Here is a 26,219-nt window from a genome sequence, read left to right on the forward strand (position 1 = left end):
CATGAGTTCGATTCCCGCCTGCCCCGGAGGTGACCACATGGTGTGGCAGACCTCTCCTGACCCGCCCGCTGCTCCCCTCAGCATTGTACTCTGTCGATCTGCCTGTTCTGCTCCCCACTCTGTTTCTGGTGAAGTCTTTCGCCACCCCTGAGTCTCTGGCCTGTACCCTAGTTCTGTATGCACAAATAAATAAATCTTTAAAAAAAAAAAAGAAAAAGAAACTGTAAACCTTGCTGAAATAAAGTGAAGACTTAATTAAATGGGAAGAGTTACCATGTTTAAGACTCTTAAGACTATATTATTACTAAAATATAATTTTCCCAAAATGATATAGATTCAATACGATTCCAACTTGAGCCTAAGCTTTTTATAGAAACTGACAAATGATTCTGCTTTATATGGAAATTCAAAGAACCTAAATAAAGCAATTTTGATAAATATTTTATTTATTGATGACTTACACTGTCTGATTTTAAGACTGATTATGAAGTTGTAACAATGAAGGTGGTAAGGTAAATGGCCAAATACACATACATATCAATAATCACACTAAGTCAATGAGAAAGAATAGTCTATTACAAATGGTGCTGGAATAATTAGGTATTCTTGTAAATAAATAAAGCAGCTTCAACTCTTTATTCTGATTATATGGGGAAAAAGCTAGCTCAAAATGAATCAGATAAAATGTAAAAGTTAAAACTACAAACTTCTAGTGGAAAAAAAACAGAAAATATTCTTCGTAGCCATGATGCAAGGCAAAGGTGTCTTCAGGACATAAGAGAGGAAAAATATAAATTGGTTTTCACCAAAATTTAAAAATTTTTCAAAGATGCCATTAAGAAGATGAAAAGGTAAGCCACTCACTAGGAGAAAATACTTACTGAACTCTTACAGTAATGTAAGACAAAAGGCCCAATAAGGAAAAAAGGAAAAGGATTTAAACAGAGGTTATGTTTATACGTAATAATTATATGTATCCTGAAAAAAATTAGACACTTTACCAAAGGTGTATCAATGACCAACAAACATATGAAAAAACACTAAATGACATCAATATTCAAGAAAGTGCAAGTGAAAACCACAAGGAGGCTAGTTCTCCAGGATGGCTGAGACAAAAGAGACTGACAACACCCATGCGCTGGCAAGGGTGCCCTGGCGGTACGTCACACAATGCTGGCGGCAGAATGAGAAGACCACCACGTCAGGAGACTGACAGCTACTAAAAGGGTAAGTGTACATCACATGGTTATGACCCACCAAGTCAGCTCTTAAGTATTTACTCAAGAGAAATGAAAATGTGTATGTCCGCACAGAAATGTGCACAAAGATACACAAATGCTTGTAGCAGCTTTATTTATTACAGGCCAGACCCATCAATGAACAAGCGAATGAAGACAATGTAGTATTCACACAAGGCAGGGATATGAAGCAACAGAAAGGAAAAGCTACTTATAGGATCATGGAAGAATTTTTAAAAGATGAGCCAAAGAACCCAATTAAAGAAGAGTTCATGTTATGCTTTGATTATATGAAATTCTGGAACAGGTTGAACTAACCCAGAGCGGCAAAAGGAAATTAATGGATGCGGGGGTGAAGTGAGAGAATGTGTGTGCGTGCATGCGTGATGTGGGTGTGTATGGTGTGTCCACACACAGGCACAGTGTTAACAACAAAAAGGCACCAGGGAATTTTGAAGGGTAATGAAAATATTTTATACCTTAACTGAAATAGTATTTACATCAGTGTATATACTCATCAAAACAACTATTTACTCTTAGTTGTATATTTTATTTAAATTCTGCCTCAACAAAGTTACCTTTAAAAGAAGCTCTGACATTAGGAAATGACTCAGACTTCACTGAGCTTCAGAATCTTCTTTTTCTATTAAATGTGGATTATACTAATTTCTTATGCCACAAGCATCAAGTGAGATGAATATCCAAGTTTTCTAGATGACAAAGTGATTACAGTATTTTCATTACTTAAGGTCTAATCAGTGTATGACTGGGATCTTTAGCTTAGGGAATAATTTATTATCTAAAAATAGCCTATGGACTTCACTGTAATGACTTGTTTTTATGGAATTAAATTAGATTTCTCTATCACCCTTCATGTTCCTGGTCCACTAAAAATGGAATTGCCAAGAGGTATAAAAGATGTAATCAGGAAAAAAACAATCACCACCAAGAAAATAAAACATGGGTTCTAATGAAAACTTCACTCACGGAGATAATTATAGCCAACAAAGCAAGATTTCAATACAGAACATATGCATTTTCTGTATGTCCTAACTATAGTGACCTGCACAAGATTTATTTTTAAGATAGTTTATACATGGCAGCTCAGACTTGTCTACTACCACTCGACCTAATTGCTGCTACCTCATGCCAAAAATGTAAAATGACAGCTATGTTCTTTAATTTGCTGACCAATAAGACATTCCTAGTATAATTTAACCAATCACATATGGTGTACTTCAAAGTATGTTTGTGTTTTACAGCTTTCCAGATCTGCAAGTTTCCCAGGCATATGTGATGCTGAGCCAAAAACTGTCTTCAAATCTCAAAGGCTAAAACAACTTACATGAAATGTACTGAAACATTTTCTCTTATAAAAATAACCATCAGCAAAAGTTCTACTTAACACTCAAAAAGTTGCCTGAAAGGAAGTCTGTCAGCAAATTTCCTTTAACGGGTGTGTATGAAAAATGCGCTTGGAGTATGAACTTCACCGGGGGTGGGGAGAGGGGTCACTAAACCATACAAGGTTATGACACATCTCAGCTGTTCTTTAACCTGCATCCGCCCCTACAGTTAATTGTAACTAGGTGAAGAAAGGTATAAAGGGACCAAAAGACGGTTAAGCTTTCTTTAGCCCCCTCAGTTGAAAACCTAACCATGACTGACTTTGCAACAGTTCATAAGTTACTGGTCACATAAAACACTATCTGTATAACTTTGGTAGACTATGACACATAAAAATCCTTTCAACCATTCATTAGTAATGAGTAATTAACTATTGACTTTATTTAAATTTAAATTCTAACTTAGATTAATAAAAATTTGATAGATGTTATTTATCAATAGTAATGCCACTTAATTTATGCTCCCAGCTATAAACAAAGTCAAGGAAATGTAATGTACAGAGAGAACCACTAGTAGCAGCACTGTGCAATATATCTGAAAGTGAGTGGCTAAGAGGGCATATCTTAAAAGTTTTCATCACTAGGAAAAGAATATACTACATGGTGATGACATTCACCAGACTTACAGTTTATCTTTTCCTAATACAAATATTGATTACATTATACAAATGAAACAATTATACTGTTATGTATCAATTATATCTAAATAAAAAAAGAAAATTTTCATTTTCTTTGAATTTTCAAGCCTTCTCCAGTTACATGGGTACTTGAATACGGCATTAACTCTGTAAAAGATGGGGAGGAGAAGCTTTTTACAAACAAGTGGTACCTAAAAAACTTCTACACTTGTATACCTCATGGTTAGAAAAAAATTTATTTCAAAATTACTTTAGAAAAATGTACTCAATCGCTCTTAATATTACATGATGTTTTAGATTTATTGAACAAGCTATTGAAATATTTCCCCAATCTAAAATTAACTAGCAAATGATTAGCAAAATAGGGAGAAAAGTCACAAGTAGGAGTTAAACAAGAGGACTCTGATACTAAAGAGCTGTTCAATTCTTTTTTTTTAACTTATGCATTGATACACACACTACTGGGGTACAGGCCAGAGGTGCAGGGGCGGTGAGAGGATCCACCAGAGACAGAGTGGGGAGCAGAACAGGCAGATCGACGAAGTACACTGCTGAGGGAAGCAGCGGGTGGGTCAGAAGAGGTCTGCCATGCCTTGTGGGTCACCTCTGAGGTGGGAATGGAACTCATGGTGAAGTGGTTTTAGCTTCTTAGTGCTGTGCTTTAACCCACTGTGCCACCAGGGAGGGCCCAAGAGTAGTTCAATTCTTTACCTGACACTCTGTTCTCCACAGGACCTTCTGCGCATGACTGAAGTATCTGAGCTCCTAATATTTCTGTCCCAAGCCTTCTATTTACTTTATAAAATGCCCTCTCTGGGCATCTCAATCCCTTGGCTTCAAACTGTACTACTCACTTGATGCCAACTCTCTCTCTTGAGCCCACACCTCACTGGCATCTTATAGTTGATGAGTGAGATGAGCTGAGGCATCTTAAACTTAAATCTGTCCCAACCTGAATTCATTCTCCATTCCCACTATAACGAACATTTCCCCCACCTCAACTTCCTCCTCTTTTCCTTATTTCAATAAAGGTCTCTGCCACATACATTCATCTAGGTTACGCATATCACATGTCTTTTAAAAATGCGACTGTCCATGTCATTGTGCTTCTTTAGTTCCTTTGGTGCAGGTGTCCTAAACATCACTAACAGCAATGGATAGACACAGTGTGGATTTTTCACACTACGAAATATTGGGCAGCCTTGAAAAATATTCACTTATAAGGAAAAATATTTAGGAAGTCTTTCTAGGTCATTTCTCCATCCCTAACTCCATCGTCATGGCCATGTCCTCCAGGCCTTTTATCTTAGAACTCTGCATAATTTCCCAATTTGCTAACAAGCAAATAATCTTTTATAATTTGTTCAGATTTCTGAAGCAAAGAATCTGATTGGCCTCATTATCATCTTGTTCTCGGCAACTGGACAGAAGTCATAGGTCACCAGCTATTCTTTGGCTTTTATGACTTTTATAAAAAATGACTCTGGGCAAATATAGATTTGTTAATTCTGAATTAAGTTACAGAATCAAAATATGTCTAGAGCAGTAACATGTAACTATATAATGAAAGAATTTGTCTTGTAACTTAAAATCTATTGTAACTGATTTAGTTTCTAAAATGTAGTCTCAATCTATCTCAAACATGCTTCATTTCATTTCATTTACCAGTTTCATTTCATGAAACTGGTAAAATCGGGTAAGATTATATTAGTTTTAAGGGCACAATACCAGTATTGGTATAAACTGCAAGATGATAACCACAAAGCTTAGTTAATAATTGTCACCATAGTTACAAATTGTTTAACTTTTAAAATTTCAGTTTTACTTACGTATAAATGAAATAAAATTCCAAGATACTGAAAGTATACAGCATTGTGATTTGATATATTTATATGAACTGTGAAATTTTAAATATCACATTTGGACACAAAAACAAAGGCAGGAGGAAGTCAGCAACTGATCATGAGCTAAATGAAACCAAAAATCCATACTTCTTTCCTGTTATTATTTGAAAGTAGACAGGGAGTAATTACGCTAAAATGATAAAGAAGAAAGCTAACAACCTAGTCATTTAATTAGATTCGCTCACAAATTCCATGAGTTCAGGAGCCTCCCCCAGGACACCTAATTCTGCAAGTTCAACAAATATGGATTGTATGTATAATCACAGCTCAGTAGACCTTAAGAAAAGAAAACAACTCCACCATCTCTTAGTTGTAGTTCTGAATAATTTCTTTCTAAATATATTAATTCAAACATTCACTACTGACATCTGTGATTTCTTCATCGTCTCAGCACCTTCTCTGGGCTAGGTGCTGGAAAAGATGAGACATGAATTATATGGTCCTGTGTTTGTGCAGCTGATTCTGTATAGAAAGGGCTCTTTCTCATAGCCTTACCTGGGTGGAACAACTGTACAGCAGGATCTTTTTTCCCATTAAGAACTTGATAAAAGGAATTTCACCTAAGCTTCAGTATGTAGAAAAAGCAAGCGCAAATCTTAAAAGTCAGGTTTTTTTCTTTTTTTACTTCTAGAAGTTAAGTTTTTAATGATAAAAATTGTTTCAGGCTTACAGCATATGAATGCCATTTTTTACATATCATGGAGAAACAATAGGCCTAAAAATAGCAATACAACCAAATGTACTGTAGGTATCATCTTGCAATTATACATATATGAAATCAGAATGTTACACATTTATGTGGTACATTATATGCCAATTACATCTCAATAAGGTAAAAAGAAAACACTAAAAGAAAAAAATGGAGCTAAATGAGATATTCCATTTCCTTTCCAATTATTACACAAGATGTTCTGCTACGCCTCTTCCAATTAAAAGTGTTTTTCTTAGATTTACCATACAATCAAAAATCTGTATCCTTTTAGTCATGAAGCTGGCAGAGTAAATATTAAAAGGATCTGTGTGATACCAGAATTCTTCCTTTTTCCTTTAAAGATGTTCCCAAAACATGAGGGAGTCAGCTTCTGGCTACAAACCGTTCTCCCCATTTTGGCTCCTTCCATTCCCTCCTTCAACTCTCACTGAAAATCCTTTTTCTTACCCGACTTCTTTCCCACTGACCAGTCTCTATTTTCTCCAGCTCGCCTCTGTGAACCTAGGTTTCTCTCACTCACTCTCAGGTTCTTATTCTTCTGAAACAGGCAGAAGACCATGGACCCTGCTGGGTGATAATGGCAATTTCCATGTCTGGCTGTTAATAGAAAAATATTAACAACCTCATTGTAGGTCAACCTAGCTTAGGACAAGAGACCTTTTAGTTGGGGCAAATTTTGCCTTGGGGGGTTGCAGTCAAACCTGAGTCAACTCTAAAATCTTTTATTTATCTTCCTTTGCTCTTTCTGTGCACAATTCTCTCTCAAGTATTTCTCTGACCTATAAAAACACAATAAAAAGTACAACTATATAACACCTAACTTTGCTTTTTCAGTAAGTGTTTTTTTTTTTTTCCAGTTAAAATAAGCTTGGCAAAACATTATAAGGAAAAAGCTGCTGAATGTCTTTATCTGGATTACAAATCATGCTCCATCATGCAGGAATGATTTTTTTAAAGATTTATTTATTTATGCATACAGAGTTGGGGTACAGGCCAAAGGTGCAGGGGCAATGACAGGATTCATCAGAGACAGAGTGGGGAGCAGAACAGGCAGACTGACAAAGTACACTGCTGAGGGGAGCAGCCAGTGAGACAGAAGAGGTCTACTGCACCATGTGGGTCACCTCCTGCGCCAGCGATCAAACTTGCACTGAAGAGGCTGGCTTGCAGTGCTGTATCCTAACTCATTGCGCCACCAGGGAGGGCCCTCAGGAATGATTTTATATTGCCCTTGCTGAAGTTATCACATACATGTCATCCAGTCTTCTTTAAATTATTTTGTTTTATTGGAATATTACTATATTAAAATGCTACCTTTATGAGAAATGAAGTTTCTCTACTACATTGTAATTACTATAATGGCTTTTAATTATTCTCTACCCACATTCTCTTCCTAAAGAGCTTTCATTCAGGCCAATGGGCTTTAAATTTTGATGACTCTCCAATTTAAAGCTCTACAAAGGACTTCTAAAGTTTAGATTTATATACACAAATACTTATTTAAGAACCTGAGACGCAACATGTCCAAAATACAATTTCTGATTATCCAGTTGCCTCAACCCAGCCCCTTCCCATCGTCACCTCCTATACCCCATTGTCTACAAGGTAAGTGGAAGGCATTAGAAAAATAGAAACAGATCAAACTCAATGACCTATTTAAAATCTTCCAATAACTTCCTGCACGCTCAGAATAAAAGTCAAACTATGGGCTACAGGACATTATGGACTTTGGCTACCACCTTTTTCAGTAAGCCAAGTCTCATACCCTCTCCTCATCATCTTGCTCACTCCCACCCTTAGTTGCATATAAACAGACTCCTACATCAAAGTCATCGAGCTTGCTGTTCTTTTTGTCAGAAATGTTACTTTCCCAGATCATCATAAGCCGGTTCATTCTGGTATTTAGGTCTCAGTTCAAATGTCAACTCTCTGGACAGGCCTTCCCTGACCACTTCCTAAATGGCATGTTCTGCTCCCTCTGGTCCCTTCCTGAATTATTTACTTCACAGCATTTTCCACTGTCTAAAACTGTTATAATTTATTTTAGCCTCTTATCACTTGTCTTGCTACTAAATAAATATTAGCTCTGTGACAGCAAAGACTTGGGTTGTCTTCTTATTACTGCAGCCTATTCTCTAGGCCTGCAGTAATTCGCAACGAATGTAGACTAGCTGAATCAAACATTTCCTATCTTTAAAACTGACCCTTAAAAGCTGATCCTAGATCTGAAGCATCCAGGAGGGGAGGAGGAAGCAAGAGGGGCCAATCCTGTTTGGCTGGACATTTACCCACAAGGCAACGGGTAACAGTAGGTGTTTCATCGGCTAATTATCAATATAGTCTTTCTTTTCTTCCCTCTCTATGCACAATCATTCTGCTAAAGAGCTTTCACACTAACAGCATGCTTTGCTTTTGCACAGCGGATGGCAGACTCCCTTTATGTATGCAGTTTGGAGGGGTCCTCAGTCTGCCTACTAAGAGGAACTTTACTATCCGGGCATGAACTTTATTTTGTGAATCATCTGCCAACTTGGACCCTTCGTATGTGTTCCCTCTGTCAGCAACCCCCTATTGAAAAGCAAAGGAAATCATCCTGTACCCCTCTGGGTTTTTCTTGGGCTAGGAGAGCAATCAGAATGTTACCAAAAGAAACACAGGCAATTTAAGAACCTGTGGAGACCTAATATACACTATTATTATAAATCTAAGGAACAATGGAGTGGAGCAGGACTATTCATCATGGAGAAGTGTAGGGACCTGGCATCAAGGACACACCGAGAAGGATACTTCAAAGGACAAGGAGGAGGAATAGCCAAGCATAAAATGAGATTCTGAGGCAGAGAGGAAGTGTTCACAGATAAACCTACAATTGGAAAAAACCCTCCCATCCACATTCTTCTAGGTGTCTCTTCTTATCAGGGAAGGGCAGAGGAGGTATGAAGCAAAAGCTTCTCCTAGCTTCCAAGACTCTTGTCCTCAAACTCAAGATAATCTGCATTCTTATTAATGGCAATAGGGCGAGGTTCCCAGGCTCACTTGTCTAAACTGACTTCTAGTTCCCATACTCAAGGTGACAAATAGGCCTACTCCTAACACAGTAAGTTTACCTGATACTTATGGGGAAAATGGGCCTCACACCCTTCACTTTGACTCCTTATTATCTAGATCTCTACTCAAATATATTCTCCTGTGTAAGGTGACCCCAACCATCCTAACTATGAGAACAGCACTAACACAAGTCCCTCAGGTCACTCTATAGAATTTATCTTCCATTTTCTTCCTAAGTTTTATAACAAATTAAATTTTGGCCTTTAGGACAACAATAATTATCATTCTTACATCCCCGCAAGTATATCCAAAGAAATTCTTGAAAAGTAACTCAGCGTGCAACACAACTCACTTTCTTACTACAAACGACCCAGGAGCAGTACAGGCTCAGAAGGAATCACATTATCAAGCGTTTTCTCTATTATAGAAACTCACTCACTAGGTGTCTGAATGCAGGCATGCATCCAAATGGAAGATTTTCTTTTAAATGATCATCAGTTCCTTTTATAAGTTGCTAAACCACACTGGGGCTTGGACAGAAGATACTCTATGGAAGATTGAGCCACCATGCTCAGGAAGGACAGAACGAGACACTCCAGGACCTTCAGCAGAGAAGCTCAGACTTCTTCCAGAGCCTGACACTGTAACAAGAGGGGCTCCAGACACCTTCCTCCCTGCGCCTTGACTCTCTTGCCCCTCCACAGGTTTTTAGATTCCCAGGGATATGTAATCACTCTGCCAACTCTAAGTGTCTTAACCCTTACATAAATCAGCAATAGCCAGAAACAGACTAAGGAGCAAAGATAATGGTTTTGGGGAAATAAGAAACTGTCCACCATCCCAGTCTGTCCAAAACCTCTGGTCTATGTGGCTAGAAATGAACACACCATTTACTGAGCTTTTGTACCACTCTTGTAACACTGCATTTACTGAGGCATAACAACTGGTTCAGTATGCTATAAACAATGTATTATGGATATTAAAATATTAAGTTGCATGCTACATATGAAGCTTGCCAATGAAGCTGAAAAGATATTTTTTAAATAAGGGAGAATATGGATTATACTAAGGACAAGACTTAATATAATGGCCATTAACATTACAGTGAATATTATAATAAATATATTTTTAATTGCACAGAGTATATCCTAGGTTATTTTAAGTGATATTTTTCTAAACCAATGTTGTTAAAAATAATCCTAAAGTAGAATTTTTTTTTTTTAAGATTTATTTATTTGTATATACAGAACTGGGGTGCAGGCCAGAGGCTCAGGGGCAGTGAGAGGCTTCACCAGAGAGAGAGTGGGGAGCAGAACAGGCAGATCGAGGAAGTACACTGCTGAGGGGAGCAGCGGGCGGGCCAGGAGAGGTCTGCCACGCCATGTGGTCTCCTCCAGGGCAGGCGGGAATCGAACTCATGTGGAAGTGGCTTTAGCTTCTCAGCGCAGTGCTTTAACCCGCTGCGCCACCAGGGAGGGCCCAGAATGTTTTTTAATTGAAAAAGTATTTGCAAAATGAATTGTTCTATATTCAAAAGTCATTATCTTTATAAGCCAGTGGTGACCAAATGAGATCTACCTTTTATGTGCCAGGGGCTCGTGTATGTATCCACACCAAAATTGCTCTGTTGGAATCCTAATGTCCAAGGTGTTGGTACTACGACGTCTTTGTAGGGATGACTATGTCATGAGGGTGGAGAGTCCAAAATGGGATCAGCGAGGACACAGCAAGAAATGAGCAGTCTGCAAGCCAGAGAAGGGCCTTGCCAGAACTCAACCATGCTGGTACCTGCAGAGCTGTGAGAAATAAATTTCTGTTGCTTATAAGCTACCCAGCGAGTGGTATCTTATTACCGCAGCTCAGGTAGATGGCAGCAGTCCCTTTGCCAGGTGACCAAAACAATTCCCTTTTCTCCCTGCTAGTCCTATTCGTAGGATTCCACCCTGCTCCCGTCACCAAAATTCCTGTTCTTCGCTGCACACACTCTCAATCTGACATTCTATACCATGTTGTTACACTCTGCTGGCCTCCTTGGAATCGAAAGTATAACCCATAAGGACAGGAGAAAGCTGACAGCACCAGGTATCTGAAGACCATGCACTAGAGAGGCAGGATGACCTGGGCTTTACTCTGCTGTCACCTGGCGTGTTACACAGATACACATGGCAATCTGTTCACGCCTCTCTACACCTCTGTTAGAGACAATTTAATAAATAATCCATTAAATATATTCTTCCATAAAGTTGCCTTACTTGTCAAAAAGAGGTGTTAATAATTGCCCTATTTACCTTTTCTCATTGTTACTAAAAAAGTATAAATAACTTATAAGCCATTAATAAGTCATAGAAATAATAGGATGTTTTTGGTCTATTTTGGTTTTGGGGTTTTGTTGTTGTTGTTAAGAAGGCCATATGGTATAAATGGGGTAAGCGTGGGCTTTGAAATCAACAGACACAAGTTTAAGCCCTCCCATCATCACATTACATGTCTGACTGTGGGAAAGTGAACTCCCTTTTTGGAATGAGTGTCTTAATCTATAAAATAGGGTACTGCCACCTATACTTCATATTGTGTTAATTAACTATCTTATGTAAAAGGCATTCAATTCTCCTTCCATCATCAACCTTCAATCCAATCCCATTTTTACATTGCTGGTCTTTCAATCCCACGTGATTGTTCTTTTCCCAAAGGTACCCAGAAGAAGAGAGATTTAGGATGAAACTTAATGACTTCTCTTTCATCAAGAACAAGAGACACAGGAAATATTGGCTAAAGATATTTCAAGTAAAGCTGCACCTTTTACTTACTTTGTTTTTACAAGGTTATGGTGCCAGGAAGAACAGGAGGATGGGGAAGCTAATACCTTGACCCTGGAGACCCCAGAAGAACAGAATTAAACTAAGACCCTTTTTTCAGTGTCTGGTAGTTAACCACAAGTCAGAGTTACCAGTGCTTTCCTAGGTTCTCTCTCATTTCCCAGAGTTCTGATGAGTCAAAAAATCTCAACAATGCTTCTCCCACTCAACCCTTGTCTGCATCTCAAGGGCCTCTACTTCAGTTCAGGTCCTGGCTATTACAACAGCTTCCTCTTCCCAGCACCACTGGTGACTTTCTGCACCACAAATCTGATGATCTCCTCTCTGGATTAAAACTCTGTATTAGGTAGCTCCCTATCATCTCCAGGGGAAAGTATATCCTTGGCATAACATAAAAGGTTATTTGTGTTCTGTCTTCACCTGTCTGATCTCATCTGTCATCCCCCCCCAATATGTAAGCTGGTGCTAAAGCTACCACCTTACCTTCAGCGTATCATGGGCTCACATTCCTTTTAACACCCCTTTGTGATCTCATTCACAATGCCTGGTAATACGCCCTTTGCATCCTTCAAAACTCAGCTGGGGAGTAGAACTAAGTTGGGTACTTATAAAACATACTTACTATAATTTAGTTATTTTCCTATAATAGTTATTTGCCCCTACTAGAAAAATAAGACACTCAAGAACAGAAACTCCTTTTAATCACAGTAGACAATGCACCGTGCATACAAGTTCCATAAATTAACTAATGAATGACAGGATAAATGGCTTGATTGACTTCAGTTACATTATAAATAAAACAGGCTTTTGTTTAATGATCTAAGAAAGTACACACAATTCACCAAGTTTTTCCATAAAGAAAGTAAACTTGGAGTTCTAAATGAATTATTGTAAATAAAAAAGTCTGTTACATAGCAAAGCACAGTTATAAGATCTCAAAAGATAATGTGAAATTTATTACAGAGGTGTATATAATAATTTACCTGGAAATAATGGAATTCAAGTTAGGCACATAATGAATGGGTACAGAAAAGCAAGTTCCAGTTGACGCATAAAGAAAAACCCTGTTCAACAATAACTATGAGAAATCTAAAATTTTTCAGACAAGTCCATAAATTTGCAAGGTATTAATATACACAGGAAACTCTAGTTACTATCACCTCAACTACTATTATAATGCTTACACTTACATAATCCTTTTTCTCTAAAGTGCAATTTTCTATCTTCTTAAGTGGGAAAATATTTTTAAGTTCCACAAAAGTAAGTTACACTGTGTTCCAACAGATGGTGGCACCATGGAATGCCATTAAGAACAGCTGCCAAACAGGACCAATATGTTGGGAAGGAGGCAGGAGGAAGAAAAAGGAAAAAGGAGGACAACACATATTCCTGAGACCAAATTCTGTTTCAAACACCTTCCAAGTACCCAGAAAAATAACAACTAGGTGGTTATCTTACCCATTCTTAAAAATCAAGAAACTCATACCTACCCATAAGGATTATATCATAACTCGATTTCATCTTCTACCCACAGGCATCAACTAGTTATTCCTACAATGCACAAATTACTATAATCTTTAAGATAGGAACAAAATGCTTAAATTATTATGAAAAGAAGCCTGGACAAATGGCCACAATTTCAAACCACCAAGCACACTTCCATTAACACACCCGGTCTACTTCTCAACTTCCCTATTACCTACTTCTATTTTCCTGTATCTTATTATTATCACATTCCTATTATTTAGGAAGGGACAAAAAATACAACTAGTGGGAACATGGGACTTATAGTTAAAGCAGAGACGGTCTGAACCTTGCCAACAGTGAAGATGGCCTTCACTATTGCCCTATGACCCAAAATATATTCTCAAGGCCTCAGTTTCCTTATCAGAACAGGGTCAACTTAGGAGGTGGTGAAGTTGTAAGAATTAAAATCTGTGAGTAAGTACACTACCTGGCACAGCTCTAAAATAAAGAGCTGCCAAGCCAGATAGTCTGATAAGTGAAGAATACCAAATCATAAATATTTGAAAATTAATAGACTGCAATAATTTCACCACCTGACAGTACAGCAATTTAGTGTTTTGCAATGTTTTGTTTGATGTAGGAAGAGAGAAGCCCAACCAACATAACCAGAGTACATAGTATGAAAATTTATTCCGCAATCCTGTAGTCTACTGAAAAGTTAAAAATCCTTTATGTCAGCTCATACAGCCTCTTTATGCTCTAACCCCAATCCATTTATTAGCCTCAACCTATTTTTTAGCTCTACATTGTAAATAACAGATAACATAATTGTAATAGATAACATAATTCTACAATCAAACTTGGGTAAAACAATCCCTTCAATCCTGTAACCCTTCTCACCCACCGAAAATCCTGTTAGTCACCCTGTCTTATGATACCTCTCCTTTTCCTCCCTAGAAAAAAAATCAAAACATCCATCCCTGTGCATTTATAATAAAACAGTACAATGCCAGTAGTTCACATGTTCAATTTTTTTAGTTTATGTATTCTGAATATACAAAAACATCTACTATAACAATACTGACCGTTTGTGAGGAAATAGTTTATGCCTAATCAACTGACCTATCAACCCTCTTTAAATTTCCATTAAGCAAACAGACTGTTTGATACTCATTAAAAGAAAGCACTTCAAATAAATTTTCTGTCTATATAATAGTGTGCCACAGTATGACCTGACTAATGTTATTTACAAGTCAAATATGAGATTCAATCTCATTATTTATTGCATCTACTCTACAAATGTACACATATATACATTTACTTAAATAATTGAGTTTTATAAATATCAACTCTATCTCCCATACATGTAAACATTGTTGGAAAGGTGATTCACAACTGAGTTTGACTCAGGACACAGTCTATAGTTTAGATAAGTAGCTGGGTAAACATGATTACAAATATCTAAGTGTACAAATTTGCCTCCAGTAAAGCATTGTAAATCATAGTCAGAGTTCTAGCTCTTTCAAATTCCAATTCTAGTTTTGCTACTAAATAATAGTGCTCCTTAGCCAAATCACTTAACTACTCTAAACTCTTAGGGCTACATCTATAAAATGATTCTGGATTAGATCAATATTTTCCATACATTCTTGACCATAAAAATCACCCAGAAATTGTTTTAAAATATGTCCCAAACCCTCTTCTGAAGGATCCAATTTAGATAAATTAAATAATTAATAATAAAAAACATATCAGAGTGTGATTTAAACAAAGGTACAAATGCATTTTTCTTTCTAAGGTCATTCTTGATGATGCCCAGCAATTTGTAAACCCCAGCTAAAGGAGCACAATAGACTGAGTGAAGCAGAGCACAACAGACTGAGTGAAGCAGAACAATGAACTTAAAAATTTTGAACTCATCTCCAAAGACTATAATGAGAGAGTTCCTCCAGGCTTTTCCCAGTCCAGCTTAAAGTTCTTAATTGTATGTTCACCACAAGAATAAATTAAGGGGTATTAAGCTAAAATATCTGATAAGCAGAAATTTACCAACTATGTCAAGGAACACAAAGTATGTAAAGGAAGATAAAACCCTCATGCCTTTTCTCACGAAAGGACGCACTTCCCTTCTCCCCTAGCTAGTCTCTTTGATGGAAAAAATAAGTTTTGAAACTGAATAAAAATCACTTTAAAGTATTGGAAATTATGTAATTGTTTCCCTTGGGCATTAAAAGGGTACCAAACACTCCAAAATAGTTTATTAAATCTCTCTTAATCTGGAAATTTTAAGAAAAATTTTTATATTATAAGCAGTGATGACAATCTAATTTCAAAACATATATCCAGTTTATAACACAGTTCACACTCACAAATAATGTGTTTCAAGCTAAGTAATTTTATTTACAGAAAGACTCACCATCTGTATGGGTTTCTTGTGGAGATCTCGCTCAGTTACCAGTTTTTCCTGGTCCGTGACATAAAGGCCCTTGTGCGCCAAAGCCTGGATGACAGCGTCATGGCCTAACAGGGGTTTTGCAGCATCACTCTTGAGAATGAGACTCCCAGCACGACAGTACAATTCAGCTGACAGCAGCAAATTCACAACAGGAGGTTTGATGTGCTCCTGGTCATACTGATCAGTGTAAAATGGTTCTCGGAGTTCCTCTGGCACATTTTCTATAAAGATTAAGGGAGGAAAACGGTCATTAGATTTTTATAAAATAAACACGACTTAATAATTATAATTTATGTCCACAGAAGTTAAGATTCTTTCTAAAAACATTAACCAAACAAACCAAAAAGATAACTTATTAGATCTTGATAATCAGAATGACAGTGGCCGAAAACTATAGAAGATAAATTCTATTCCGTTTATTCTTTAAAAGGACATAAAGCAAACAAGAAGTTTTTTGAGTCCAGTGTTTATGGGGAAAGTATTCTCACAAGCACATTCAAATACACAGGGTGAGCTAGATGAGGGCTAGCAATTAATTTCAGGGAATACCCTCAAAGCAGTCAATCAGAAAATGCACTGTAAGAGCTATTTCGGGTTGTTATTGCTAGGCCCTGTCACTTGGGAATATAAAATCATTTGCCCACAGCTTTATACCTAAACAGTTCCCAAACAGAAAATGCCTAGCTTATTCTGTTCCTTTGCTTACAGGACTCTCACTCTCTTCTTGCTTAGCCTGTGAAAGCGACTGGGAGGAAGTAATAGCTACAATTTATAGAGAAGACAACTCTTAAAAATCTCTTCCATTAGTAAACCACCCCAATTTCCACCTTCCCACTGACCAAAAGACCGCCTGGGCACCCAAATGGCCATTCAAGAGACAAAGGGTAGTTTTTATGAGTTCAAGGGACTTGACAAAGAAACCAAAATTTCCTGGGGGAGCAGCCTTTTCGCTAGCCAGCTGCTTGAGTTCTGCCCCACTTTCCCAATGCCTCCTCCAAAGGACCCTCTGAACGCAGCAAGGTTACTAAAACAAACAAGAGACACACACTTCTCATGGCCTTAATATTTTTCTTGTCTTTGTACTTCTATCTTTTCCTCTTTCTCCTGGCTCCTGACCTGACCTGCATGCTTTCCATCAAAGCCTGGACAAGAACGAGGTGTGTCCCCCAAAAGGAAAGGGAGGACATCTAAGTAAGAAGTTAATGTGGAGTTGGAATCACAGACCTTGTCAGCTCTGGCTTGCCCCTAAATCCAGTCCCTCACTAGCTAAATGTGAATGAATGTGAGGTCTGCAAAGTGAGATTTCGTAGTCAGCCACTCCATCATGATTTTAGGATCTTCCTGAATAGGCAGTTTTAATATAACCTTAATAATGCTATGATACTAATCAAAGTCAACATTTAAAAAAATTTAATCCCAAGTGTTATTATACTCCTTACCAATTTTTCACCCTAAATGTTTAGGAAAACTACTATTTAGAAAATTATTTTCATCAAACAATATTACAGTAATTATTTCATGTTCATTTTATATGCCAGGTTGGGCTTGGGGAATACAAACAACTAGAAAAGATCCATCTCAAGGAGCCAATAATCTACAGGCTACCAGAGACAGGGAAAGGTAAGCAATTCAGAACCTGAAGATAATACTTAAACATTAAGTGCCAAATAAATAAACTTTATTGAAATAAGTTTATTCAATAAAATGAATTTATTGAAATTAAGTGCTTGCAATTCAGAGAAGGGAGCATCTCAGTGGACTGACATGTGTTTATCTTAAGAAACAGGATAGGAAGAATAGGCATTGTTTGTGTAGTCAGAAAAAAATTAGACTTTCTGAACAGAAGAAGGAATGAGAGGAAGGACATGGAACAACACCACAATCTGGATGAAGAAAAGATCCCTGTAAAGAGAACGATGAGAGGTAAAAGCTGGACATTAGTGTTCAGATTTGAAATTAAACTGAAATCTTTATATAATAGCTAACAAGGGACTGCTGACAGTTTTAAAGGAGGAAAGTGACATATTAAGAGTGATGTTTGGGAACAATTAATTTGGCATTCAATCATGATGGCAGTGAAAATTCAAGAAAGAGTATAAAGGTAAGAAAAGGAGCCGGATGGCAGTAGTGAGAGGAAGAGAGCAGAGCAAAGCCCAGCAGCTCAGGAAGAAAGGTACCTGGGAAACAGGGTGGCTAGCAGAAAAAGGTTAGTCAGAGGAAGCACTGACCCTGGAGTCAAGGCCCTGACATGGACATGGTGAGTTGAAATGATAGCAAAAAATATCCGAAAAGCAGTTGGTAAACCTCTTGACCTCTGAAAAGAGATCAAGAGTAGATAATTTGGGATTTTGATGCATATGAAAATATCCTTTTTTAATAATTAAAAACCCCTTCCTTCCTTCCTTCCTTGGAAGGAATTAAGCAGTAAGGAGCCAAACTTAATAACTGCTTCAGCATGATACATAAACTCAGCTGTGAGTCGTAGAATATAGTGGGAGTAAAATTTAGTGCCACAGGAACTAATAAAGGCTAATTAGTAGAACTACTGTATTGTATAAATGACTTGCTACCTAAGTAGCTATGTAAAGAAAAGCGACTGCTCATTATCAGGATTACAAACTTCTCTAGTATAACTGAACAGTTTACTGTTTTAATATAAAGATACTGGCAAATCATGTAATATATACATGAATAGTAGGACTGCAGTAGTACTTGAGAATCTTCATGTCAGACGCTGTCCTAAACATACTGTCACCTAATCCTAATAATCCTGTAGTCCCCATTTTACAGATAAGTAACCTAAGAAAGGTCATTTGGCTCAAAGGCACAGAGCTGTAAAGCATAGTGCTAAACCACCCAGCTAAACAGATTCAAGACATCAACAGTAGTTTGCCAAGACTGTAAAGTTGGATGGAAGAAGGAAGATATACAGCTCAGAGGCTGTTTCACTTTTATTATGGCAAGCCCCCAAGCCACATTAAGCATGTCTAAGTGCTAAAAAGATCCCAATGCAAGGAAAAGGGAAAGGTTCCATAGCATGGATATGCTACTCTAAATACAGATTTTTTCCATCCAAAAAATGCAAAGCCACAACTAAATATTATAAAATACATCACTTATAAAAACAACTCTTCAAGAACTTAATATGCTTAAGAGAAGACTTCAAAATGCCAATTATGATGCTAATTAGTACAAAAAAACCATTTAAAAAGTTGGAAATTGTGCCACAATTTAAAACAAATAAAATGAAACAGCATAAAAAATAACCTGGCAAAAATCCAAGAGAAGAGGTTTTACCCTTTCCCAACCTCCAGAACACAGAGAAATTAATACTTAGGAATGGGATGCATGAAACACCACTCCTAAAATTGAAAAGGATGAGAGACAAGTTTTTCTTGTGCACCAAGGCTTAAGTAGAGCTTACTTTAATTATGTTATAATAAATCCTCACTAGATTTATGTTTTTAAGTTAACAAATCACCTGAAATGCTTGAGGTACAGGTAGAGGGAGTATTGCTCAAGGCAATTTTCTATACAACTGGCTTAGCTGCTAGCTGCATTCATATTTCAGTAAATGACACAGATTTCTTAAAGTAATGAACGGCTGGCAGATAGGATGGATATATACATGTACATGTTAGAAACATTAGCACCCTCAACATGTAAACACTACCTTCTTTTTCAAATTAAAAAGAAAAAAACATCCAAATAAAAAAAATTTCTAAAACAATTCAGAAGTAGAACATGTGCATTTCATAAACTCCAGCAGAAAATAAGTCCTAAGCCTTGGAATCTAAATTAAACAAAAGATATCAACAACGGCCAATAACATGAAAAAATTATAGTAAGAAATATTTTTTGTCTATCAAAAAGACATAAAAATGTTTTAAAACCACTGCTAACAATGATGTACTAAACTGAAAGCCCTTCCACACGTCCAGAGGGCAAGGAACAGTCAGTCAGACTTACTCACCATGACACAAATCCCCAGCAATGTACGTGCCAGAACATAGTAAGCACTTAATAGATATCCAATTAATAATTGAATGAAAAATACTTTTATTAAATTTCTAGTTCTTAGCCTGTACTGAAGGAACTTTTAGATTTCAAGTTTCCCTCAACTATCAGATTCTGCACTAAGTAATCAAAATATATTTCCTGGATCTTGTTTGTAAAATCTAGTTCAGTTTTCCTACAGGCTAGAATTTCTGCAACAGCATTTTCTCTCAAAACCAAACCTTTTTCAGTTAACCTATATTCACTGATGTTAATAATACAGTGGGGAAAACTGGGGTTTGAGGAATGTGTTTTGGAAAGATGAGTCACACTACCCAAAACAATCTATATATTCAATGCAATCTCTATCAAAATTCCAACAGCATCTTTCACAAAACTAAACAGTTCTAAAATTTATATGGAAACACAAAAGATCCCAAATAGCCAAAGCAATCTTAAGAACACAGATGTTCTTCAAACTATATTTCAAGGTTGTTATTTCAAACTATAATACAAAGATAGAGCAGCCAAAATAGCATGGTATTGGCATAAAAACAAAAAGATCAATGGAGTATAACAGAGTCCCAGAAATAAACCCATCATACTTAATCAATTCTTTTACAACAAAGAAACCCAGAATATACAATGGAAAAAAAAGATCTCATAAATAAATGAGCCTGAGAAAAATCCAACAACTACACAAAAAAGAAACTGGATCACTATCATATGTCTAGTAGAAAAATTAACTCAAAATGAATTTTAGATTTGAATGTTAAGAACTGAAACCATAAAACTCTGAGAAAAAAAAACACAGATGGTGAACTTAACATTGGTCTTGACAATAACTTTTTAGATTTGACACCAAAACAAAGGCAACAAAAGCAAAATTAAATAAATGGGCAACCCCAAATTAAATATTTCTGTACAACAAGGAAGCCATCCACAAAATAAAAAGGAAACCTAGTAAATGGGAGAAAATACCTGGAAGTCATTTATCTGACCGTTAAAGTTAATATCCATATTGTTAAAGAGCTCACATAACTCAATAGTCCCCCCAAAAAAACCCAATGTTGGTATAGCCAAATATACAAACAACCTAAATGCCCAAAGTGGATGAAATGATCAAGAAGATATGGCACATATATATATGAAATGGAATACTCCTCAGTGGTCAAAAAGGATAGACCCATTTTTGGCAACATGGATGTTGCTGGAAGGAATTATACTGAGCAAAGTAAGTCAGAAGGAAAAAAGAAAAATTTCAGATGGTTTCCCTTATAGGTGAAATATAGGGTAAACTTGTAGGCAAATCACAGATCTGAGGAACACAGCAGAGAGGGGGAGGAAGAGGATGAAAAAGGGAAAAGCACCATGGGCTATGGTACTGGATGGTGTGATAGTGGTGGGAAAACTGGACACTACATCTGAGGGGAGAAATAAAACACTGCCCCCAAATTAAAACAATGTGAGAAAATAAAAATAAGAAATAAATAAAATTTTAAAAAATGGGTTAGAGGATCTAAACAGACATTTTTCAAACACATAAAGATCAGCAATTGTTGGCCCTCCCTGGTGGCGCAGCGGGTTAAAGCACAACACTGAGAATCTAAAGCCGCTTCCGCAAGAGTTCTATTCCCGCCTGCCCCGGAGGTGACCACAAGGTGTGGCAGACCTCTCCTGGCCCGCCCACTTCTCCCCTCAGCAGTGGACTTCGTCAATCTGCCTGTTCTGCTCCCCACTCTGTCTCTGGTGAAGCCTCTCACCACCCCTGAGCCTCTGGCCTGTACTCCAGTTCTGTATACACAAATAAATAAATCTTAAAAAAAAAAAAAAAAGATCAGCAATTGTGATAAGGTGCTCAACATCGCTAATCAACAGGTAAATCAAGACCACAATTTGATATCACCTCCCATCTGTTAAATGGCAATTGTCAAAAAGAAAGTAACATGTTGCGAGGACTATTAGTGGGAAGTAACTTGATGCAGGCACTGTGGAAAACTGTATAAAGGTAGCTTCCATAGGTAAAATACAATTACCATCTGATCTAGCAATTCCACTTCTGAGTATCCATTAAAAAATAAGCAAAAACATGTATAACACACTCCTCATGTTCACTGCAACATCTGCAATTGCCAAGATGTGGAAACAACCTATGTGTCCATCAATGGATGAACAGATAAAGAAAATTTGCTAACATATCCAATGGGTTATTATTCCACTATATATAAAAGGAAATCTTGCTATTCACAACACGTGTGGACTTGGAGAGCATTATGCCAAATAACACCAGATAAGTCATAAAAAAAAAAAAAGGGCAAATACCATTTTGAGCTCATTTATAATGGAAATTAAAAAAAAAAAGCTCTTAGATACAGAGAACAGACTAGTGGTTGCTGAGGGGTGAGGGTATAAAATGGGTGAAGGGTTATTTAAAAAAGTACAAATTATACAAAAAAAAACCAAGTCTTGAGGGTATAACGTGGTGCCTACAGTTAAAAATACTGTACTGCATATTTGAAAGTTGCTAGAGTAGATCTTAAAAGATATCATCACAAGAAAAAAAAAGTTATATATAGTGATGGATGTTAGCTAAACTTGCTATGGTGATCTTTTACAATACATACAGATATCAAATGATTATGTTGTGCACCTAAAACTGATGCTATATATCAATTATACCTTAATTCTAAAAATGAGTCAATTCCACCACTTGTTGCTATGGGATCTTATAATAACTTCCAAGTTTCTCCACATTCCTAGTAATGCCTCCTGCTACTACTCTGACCTCAACTCCCTACACCTCCCTAGGGCCCCATGCCCCAGACACCCAATTCTCTCTGCTGCTACCATGTGCCGAGTGAACGCTGCGTGGATTGTGCACTAGCTGTTCCTTCTGCTTCCCATGTTGCTCCTTGGCTTTCATGTGAATGCACCTTCTATTCAGTTCTCATTAAAGTTCATGAGCTATACCTGCCCTGGCTAGCCAACTGATGACCCTATTTTAATTCTCTACATTAACAGTGATTACCATCCTAGAATGCTTATGCTTATTTCTGCCTCCTTCAACTAGAATGTAATCTTAAGAGGAGAATACTCTGTCCTGTGTCACTAGCAATACAAGAGTCCCTGGAACACAACAGGCACTCAAATATTTACTAAAAGAATGTAAAGTCCCTAAACATAGAGCTTTGCCTGCAAGAGGCCACCAATTAAAAGTTAGCTTCCTTCTTCTCTACACTTACCAGATGATGTGTTAAATGCTGTATGACATTCCTGAGCTTAAATTACCTCCTCCACTCCTCCCACTACCCTATGAGGCTAAATCACCTCTGCTGAGCTCCAGAACCTTAAAAGCCACCAGCCTACTCAGCTCTTCACTTCAAAAGTCACAAAGAAACCTTAAATTCACACTGGAAGCCACATTTGTTAGTGACAAGAGGAATTACAAAAATGGAAAGAAAAAGGCTGGAATGACCTCTGGCGTGGACTGACAGGGAAATCAGTATGAACACATGGTTGTGTATACTGGTCTGTACCTAGGACATGGCAGTCATGTTACATAGACACGTGTTTTCCCAGCCCTGCCAATCCCAGTAGCAGTAAGTATCGCTTCTCCAGTCATGTGTCACTTAGCAGAGTGACACATTCTGAGAAATGGATCAGCAGATGGCTTCGTCACCGTGTGAACATCAGAGTGTAGATTACACAAGCTCAGATCTCACAGCCTACTACCTATCCGGGCTGCACCGCACACCACAGGGATCACCATCAGGCCCTGGTCTGAAACGTAGTGACATTCCTGACCTTGGCTGTGGATCTCGTTTTCTAATACCCCTCCCATTAAAGGAACTAGAGCTTTTGAGGAAATGGCTGTTTCCAGGGCTGGAGCAGGAAAAAAATACAGATGGGCTAAGATGTAATGGAGTGGAAGGAAAGTGGGTAAGTGTGTGGGTTGGGTATATGTATCAGAAAGAAAGGAAATGCTAGTAAGTGATGGGGCCATGTGGAAAGAGCACAGAACTCACTAAGAAAGCGAGCTCACGAATCAAATCTAGGACAATTTTAACTTCAAAATAAAGACAATAAAGGACTACAAACTGATTAAATAAAACAAGAATCAGTGAGGCCATCCTGATATAATAAATAGGGGGATGGGAAAGTGGAAGGGAAAGCTCTGTAGTAGAATACTAATAGAAGCAGTAACTGTTTCAAGCAAGCATAGTGCTAAAATATGGTTAAAGCTTTGATGAACAGGATATTTCAAATTACCATAAATTATTAATTAAAGAGAAAAACAGAAATTTTATAAGTAAAGTGGCAAATACCATTTTAATCAAATGATCAATGTTAATATCAGCCACACTGGTACAAACGTTTTGTACCTCCTAATACAATTTACTGAGGATATGGCATCTCTTTGGTGCAGACCTGCCAGATTTGCGTAACTTGAATCTGATCATGAAGAAACAAAACAAATCCAAATTAAGAGACTCTCTACAAACTAATGGACCTATTGTTTGTGCAAGTTAAAAAAAAAAGTACATTTTAATACAGGGAAAATATCAACACTGCAGTCTCAGGCAGTTTGGGGGTACGGAGAAATAGAATTTCCTATTTCTTCCTTCCCCCTCCACCCCACCCACCTCCTCAGCATTCTTACATATAAAGAAAGATGTCAAGTCGTTCTGCTCTTGGCAGCTGAGGGTAAGGGAGCATTCCTCTACATGAATGTCTCCTCTCTAGGGCTGCCTTGCTGCCTCCTGGGCATCCTTGCCCAAGTGCCTGGTGGAATGTAGGGATGGTACATGCAGGGGGCTGGGGTTGACAGGGTACACCTGCTGAGAGAGCTAGATGGTGGTGGTGGCAGTGGTGAGAGGGATACAAGATGGGTCAGCCAGAGAGGGGCAGGGATGGAAAAATGAAAGGGAACAGAACAGGAAGGCAGGAGGAACAGGGGCCAGGAAATGGTCTCTAGCTTCTGGGTTCCCACCAGCTCTTGTCTGTGGGTAGGTCTCTGTGTGCTCTGTCTTTCTTCATATAGACGAGGTATTATTCTAGGACACTGCCAGCACCCAATCTGGGGTCGCATCATCTCAGTCATTCAGACCAAAGGCAGAAGAGGACATCTGCTGAATGAGGGGTCAGTGCTGCAAAGGGTGGAAGAACACAGCAGGCAAGTGGGCTATGCGACCCCGAGAAGAACTGGCACAGGTGCACACGGCAAAGAGGTTTGGCAAAATCTAAGACAGTGCTTGAGCAGGGGCTGATGCCCAGTGCAATGTGCAACTCGGGTGCTGTCTTCAAGAGTGTCAAAATCACAAAGACAAAGGCAGACTTAAGAGGTCAACGAAAATGCAAGTGCATGGTACTTAAGTGAATCTTGCCATGGGAACATTAAGACAGCTGGGAGATGTGAATATGGGCTGCAGGTTAGACAGTATTTTATCAAAGTTAAACTTTCTGACTTTTGTAATTGTACTACAATGACATAAGAGACCTACCTTCACCTTAGGAGACAGACTGCAGTATTTGGGGGAGAGGTGCAATGTCCAATGCATTCTCAAATAGATCACAAAATATTTTTACATATATAGATATAGATACATAGATATGTGTGAATGTGTATGTGTGGAAAGGAAAGAATGATAAGACCATTAGAATAAATGTTAAAGGTTGATAAAATTGGGTAGAGACTTGGCTAAAAAATTGGGAAGTTCTTTGTATTATTCTGACATAAATTATGCTAGAAAAGAATACAAAACTTCAACATGCCTCAAATCAATCTTCTCCCCCAAATGTGATCACCTTCCAGTGCTCCCCACATCAATGAACTATATCACTACCCATTTAGTTGCTTCAAAATCCATTACAATATAAAATTTCACAAAACACACAAATTAGAGAAAAATTGCCCACCCCCCCCCCCCCGGGGGCAGTGGGTTAAAGCACAGCACTAAGAAGCTAAGAAGCTAAAGCCACTTCCACATGAGTTCGATTCCCGCCTGCCCCGGAGGTGACCAAATGGAGCGGCAGACCTCTCCTGACCCGCCCACTGCTCCCCTCAGCAGTGTACTTCGTGGATCTGCCTGTTCTGCTCCCCACTCTGTCTCTGGTGAAGCCTCTTGCCACCCCTGAGCCTTTGGCCTGTACCCCAGTTCTGTATGCACAAATAAATAAATCATTAAAAAAAAATAGAGAAAACTTTACTGTCTTCAAAAAGAGAGAATGAAAAACAGGACTGTGAAAAAAAGAATCTCAAGAGTAGTATATGATGAAACCATTTACTCTGAAACACCTTTACTGAGGAAAAAATACTTTAAAATATTTCAAATACCCTTTATTCTAAGCACCCAAATGACTTAAAATCTCCATACAATTCCCAAGTCAGAAACAGAAAATGGTATGAAGAGGAAGCTAAGAATGGGGTGATGTTTCAAAGTAACTTTTTAAAAAATCATTCATATACATTCCCAAGAGCCTATGTTTGTGAAATATTAAGTGTGGGGGGGGGGGCAGGGTAAACACTGATTTTGGTTAAC

General features: G+C 37.8%; 1 protein-coding gene across 4 annotated transcripts in view; it reads right to left on the reverse strand.

Moving 5' to 3' along the window:
* The window catches only part of CAMSAP2 (calmodulin regulated spectrin-associated protein family, member 2), an 83,242-nt gene that overhangs the window by 48,626 nt on the left and 8,397 nt on the right, over positions 1-26,219 (reverse strand). For all 4 annotated transcript variants that reach the window (XM_004685472.2, XM_012726868.1, XM_004685471.2 and 1 more), the window contains exon 2: positions 15,646-15,905. In XM_004685472.2, the coding sequence (XP_004685529.1) occupies positions 15,646-15,905 (260 nt within the window). The remainder of the gene's footprint in view (positions 1-15,645; positions 15,906-26,219) is intronic.

Source organism: Condylura cristata, unplaced genomic scaffold (genome assembly GCF_000260355.1).
Source record: "Condylura cristata isolate star-nosed mole 26May11 unplaced genomic scaffold, ConCri1.0 scaffold00018, whole genome shotgun sequence".
NCBI lineage: Eukaryota > Metazoa > Chordata > Mammalia > Eulipotyphla > Talpidae > Condylura > Condylura cristata.